This window comes from Asparagus officinalis, chromosome 9, assembly GCF_001876935.1.
Source record: "Asparagus officinalis chromosome 9, Aspof.V1, whole genome shotgun sequence".
NCBI classification, from domain to species: Eukaryota; Viridiplantae; Streptophyta; class Magnoliopsida; order Asparagales; family Asparagaceae; genus Asparagus; species Asparagus officinalis.
In genome coordinates this window covers 68,180,016-68,184,909 of record NC_033802.1, presented here as the reverse complement: position 1 = coordinate 68,184,909, position 4,894 = coordinate 68,180,016, and the positions used below count along the sequence as shown (strand labels likewise).

Genomic DNA, 4,894 nt, shown 5'->3' with positions numbered 1-4,894 from the left:
ATACTCGTATACCTTATTGGAGTATTAAGAAGCTGTTTATACTCGTATACTTTTCGGAGTATTAAGAAGCAGTTTATACTCGTATACTTTTTGGAGTATTAAGAAGCAGTTTATACTCGTATACTTTTCAGAGTATTAAGAAGCAGTTTATACTCGTATACTTTTCGGAGTATTAAGAAGCAGTTTATACTCGTATACTTTTCGGAGTATTAAGAAGCAGTTTATACTCGTATACTTTTCAGAGTATTAAGAAGCAGTTTATACTCGTATACTTTTCGGAGTATTAAGAAGCAGTTTATACTCGTATACTTTTCGGAGTATTAAGAAGCAGTTTATACTCGTATACTTTTCGGAGTATTAAGAAGCAGTTTATACTCGTATACTTTTCGGAGTATTAAGAAGCAGTTTATAGAATGGAAGGGAAGGGAAGGGAGTTCCCTTCCCCTTGGTTACACCTTAATTTGGGGGGTAACAAATTTTATACTATTAGGGGGTGAACCAAGGGGAACTAGGGTGAATAATTTCACCTCATAAATGTTCCCAAACAAGGTGAATGGAGGTGAATGGTTCCCCTAACTTCCCTTCACCATCATTCTCCTCAATCTAAACAAGCCCTTAGAGTAGTAGTTGGGAGAGACGGGGTCAATTCCAAGAGGAGTGGCTTGGGGTCCATTCTGGTCCAATCTGGCTTGGTCTGGTTTAGCCCGGTCTGGTCTGGTTCAGCCAGATCTGGTTAAAGGCTATAAAAGGGGGTTTTTTTTTCTTTTTTCTTTTTCTTCCTCTCTTTCTAGGGCCGGCCACCCCCTCCCTCTAATTTTTGAATTTCTCTTCCCTCGAGCATCCATTCTCTTTCAAACCTTGATATTTGTCTTAGATCTGGCTTTCCTTTGAATCTTGGACTGAGAAATCTCCCAAAAACTCCAAACCAAAAGTTTCTTTCAGGCCCCTCGAGCGCGTGGTTCAAGTTTCCTTAAAGGTCTCGCCTTTATTGGATTTTGGGCTTTTCTTCAGGTAAATCCTCCGCAATCTTGATCTATTTCATGTTTGATCTAGTGTATGGGGATCACATATAAGGGTTGAGGGTGTGATTTGATGCCTCAAACTTGCCTTTTTTGGGGTAAAAATGGGATTTTTCCTTTTCTAGATCTGATCCCTTAATTTACCTTGCAGGTTTCTATGTCCCGTATGGCGAGGGGTCAATCCTCTACCGCGCCGACTGATGGCGCGCCTCCCTCTTATGCCGGTGAGCCACTTTTTTCTGTAAATTTACAAATTAGTCCATTTTTTCTTGGAAATTTGCAAATTGGTCCTTTTTCTTTTTTTTACTCCCCGTTGTTCTCCTTGGTGAGGCAACCGGGAAAAGCCTTGATTCTCCTTGGTGAGGATCGACGCTTCAAAGATATGTTTTGCTTGGTCAAAACACTATCTCATAATAAATAAAGGGGGCGTTTTGTCGCTGCGTTGTGCCTTATAAGGCAGAGATATATTGTCGATATACCCTATCTTATGAAGGCGCAACGTGGCCAAAACGTCACACCCTTTATAAGGCAATGACTCTATCTTACCCCTTCGTAAGATGAGTTCAATTTCCTTTTATAACTGGAATTAACAAACGTTTAATTGCTTGTTCTCAGTTGAATACCCTTCTGGAGCGTTCTCATCTCACGCAGTATACGGGCGTCGTGGCGAGTATTATTCGACCTCCGACGATATTTCCCCTATCCCAGTCACTCCTCAGTTCGTTTTGGGCACATCGACTGAGGTTGTCCAGGCGGTGAAGGAAGGTGGGCACCGAGCTCTTCGACAGTTGATTACCGATGCACCTCTTGTGAAGGACGCCAGTTCCGTTCAGTCTCTCAGGAAGACTGATTTCTTGTTTGGCGATTCTGTCAGAGATCCCGATGCAGCATTTATCGACGCCGAGCAGTGGCTTCATAAGGCTGGCAGTAGTTTCAGTCTTTATAAGTTTACTGAATCAGATTGTGATTCAGGAAAACTCTTGGCATATGTAGTGAGGAAGCCTATTTGTGAGAAAGAAGAGTGGACATAGGATTATTATTCGAACCGCTGTAAAATCTTGTGTGTCCTTAATTAGTAAGTTATTTCTTGCTTTTATTTTATTTATTCTGCTGTATATTCTATATTTTTTAGCGAAAAATGTAAACAATCCTATTTAACCCCCTAGGCTTGCATCTCGGACCTACAATACTCCCACCATTCTATCATTTTGTTATACATAGGTACTTCAGTTGGTGAGCTAATTAACTTATACATGATGGGCCAGGAATTGTACCTTTTAGGCCTTTAATTTGTTACTTCAATTGATCCTGGAAAGTTATTGAGAGGCACCTTGCGGTTTTTTTAAAATAGCTGACTACTGATTGTATGCGCTATAGGCTCTTGATTATTTTTCTTTTATTTTTCTGTTTTCTTTTTCCTTTTTCCTTTTTTTTTTTTTTTTGGGTGGGGGGGGGGGGGGGGGGGGGAAGGGTAAGGCGCCCCCAACGTGAGACTTGGCTCCGCCCTGCGGGCTCTGGGGCGTGACCGTCGCCCCGTCGACAAACTAATTTTCTTGAAATATTATTCCATGCATGATGTACGTGGAATTGCCTGTAGAAGGCTTGGACGTGGTCCGTGCACGTGTCACATTGCCGTGGGCATCAAGTTACGCTGCGGAGTACTGGGAACGTAACATTGGCTCCTTCTACGCTTCAGTAGTCTCATATCCATTTAAGCTAGTTAATTGAATATTCAAAGACCTATATTGATTTAACTTACAATACCATTTGATTAGCCAATTTTCAAGAAGAAGAATGTAATGCAAATGGAACATAGACTTCAAGCTACCTTGCATGGGTACAGCCAACTTAGCTTGCTTGAGGGTTTTGTATGTATTCACTCGGTTAGCTTACCTTTTCCGCACTTGATTAGCTAAAATTTTCCTCATTGCTTCAAGGACCCAAGACCTTGACAAATTATTAACCCCCGCTAATCACGGACTCCGTAGAGCTTTCTAACCCCCACTTTCATCCATGCAAGCCTCTATATAAGCATACCTATCCCTGTGGGGTTTCATGCAAGAACCAGGTACATTTACTCCGATCCCAATTATAATTTAGGATAACCGTACGCGTAACCCTCGAAAACATGGGCCCAAGAAATCAGGCTGTTTGGTTGGCTCTGTTGATGTTGGCCTTGTGGGTTTGCGCAGCAGCGACGTCTCGCACCACGGCAACGGCGGACGATATGTCTGTTCGACACGAACAATGGATGGCTGAACACGGGCGCCAATACAAGGACGCGGCGGAGAAGAAATACCGTCTCAAGATATTCAAAAGCAACGTGGAGCGCATAGAATCTGTTAACAGAGACGGCGAAAGAAAGTATGAACTCAGCGTCAACCGGTTTGCGGACTTAACGGACGAGGAGTTCAAAACTTACTACAAAGGATTTAAGCCAAAGCCTATTAAAGCAACTGCAACTAACAATGAGACGTTGATGAACATGTCGGATGTGCCTCCTAGCGTGGACTGGAGGGCGAAAGGTGCGGTTACTGGGGTAAAGGACCAAGGCCAATGTGGTAAGATAGATATAAAACTTAATTGTCTATATATCGTCAATTATAAACGTATGTTTGTGGCTTTATATATAATGGGAGCAATGAGTACGTATGAGCTGCCTAACTCATCTAACAAAATGAGCTGCCAACTCGGCAAACAATAGGCCCCCAATCCACCTCATGCCTGCAACTAGGTGGGCCTAAATACTATTGAGACTAGTGGGCAACCCACGTCACGGAATGAGCTACCAGCTCATATACACTTTTTAATTGCAATGTGTGCTTGCATATATACATGCATTCCAGGATGTTGTTGGGCGTTTTCCACCGTGGGAGCAACCGAAGGCCTGATCCAGATCAAGAAAGGGAACCTGACCTCCCTATCGGAGCAGCAGCTGGTCGACTGCGTCACTGGCGGCGTCACCAGAGGATGCGAGGGCGGTTTAATGGATGAAGCCTTCGAGTACATCATTCAAAACAAAGGAATCGCAAGCGAAGAAACGTACCCATACACCGCAACCGAGGGTACTTGCAACACGGACGCCACATCTGCAGCCACAATCACCGGCTACGAAAAAGTTCCTGCAAACAGTGAGGAGGCACTTATGGCGGCAGTGGCAACACAACCGGTTTCGGTTGCCATCGACGGAGGTGGACCGGACTTTAAATTTTACTCCCGAGGGGTCTTTACTGGACCTTGTGGAACGGATCTCGATCATGCTGTAACGCTGGTCGGCTATGGAACGGAGGAGTCCGCCGACGGTACAAAGTATTGGCTGGTGAAGAACTCGTGGGGGGAGACTTGGGGAGAGGGAGGCTATATGAGGATGGCCAGGGACGTGGGTGCGCCTGAGGGATTGTGTGGAATTGCGAAGGACGCATCTTACCCCACTCTCAATTAACTACCTACGTCCGCTATGCTGCCGAGTCATCACTTAATTCTTCATATGTATAATCTATATCTATATACATGTAGCTCGATCGCAACATATAATAAACATGTGTAATAATGCGGATGCTCTAGCAGCAGCAGTACGTAGGATAATATACATATACACATGTACGTTTCATTTTCATGCCAGCAGCATGCATCCACGCCTGTTGATACGGATATAAATACATACAGTACTCTTGTCGTCGTATCTTGGATACAATTTGAATGACTATGTGTTTGGGTGCCGTCGATCTTATTATTGATGTAGGATGCTTAACAGACAATTTCATGGATGATTTGGACAATTACGAGCTAAATACAAATTTATACGTATTATTGACTCCCGCAAAGAAACAATTATATCTTCCAACCCAGAAGGCAGATTCTGACATATTATATAT

General features: G+C 43.4%; 1 protein-coding gene across 1 annotated transcript; it reads left to right on the top strand.

Annotated features, from left to right (window-relative positions):
* On the top strand, window positions 3,027-4,640 carry LOC109824766 (ervatamin-B-like). Its single transcript, XM_020391407.1, has 2 exons — window positions 3,027-3,580; window positions 3,866-4,640. Exons 1-2 carry the CDS (start codon window positions 3,148-3,150, stop codon window positions 4,459-4,461), a joined length of 1,029 nt encoding a protein of 342 aa, XP_020246996.1. The 5' UTR covers window positions 3,027-3,147; the 3' UTR covers window positions 4,462-4,640.

Bases quoted from the DNA above. Each gene is read 5' to 3' on its own strand.
- LOC109824766 (XM_020391407.1), top strand. From the start codon at position 3,148: ATGGGCCCAAGAAATCAGGCTGTTTGGTTGGCTCTGTTGATGTTGGCC. The intron at 3,581-3,865 runs GTAAGATAGATA...CATGCATTCCAG, and splicing joins AAAGGACCAAGGCCAATGTG to GATGTTGTTGGGCGTTTTCC.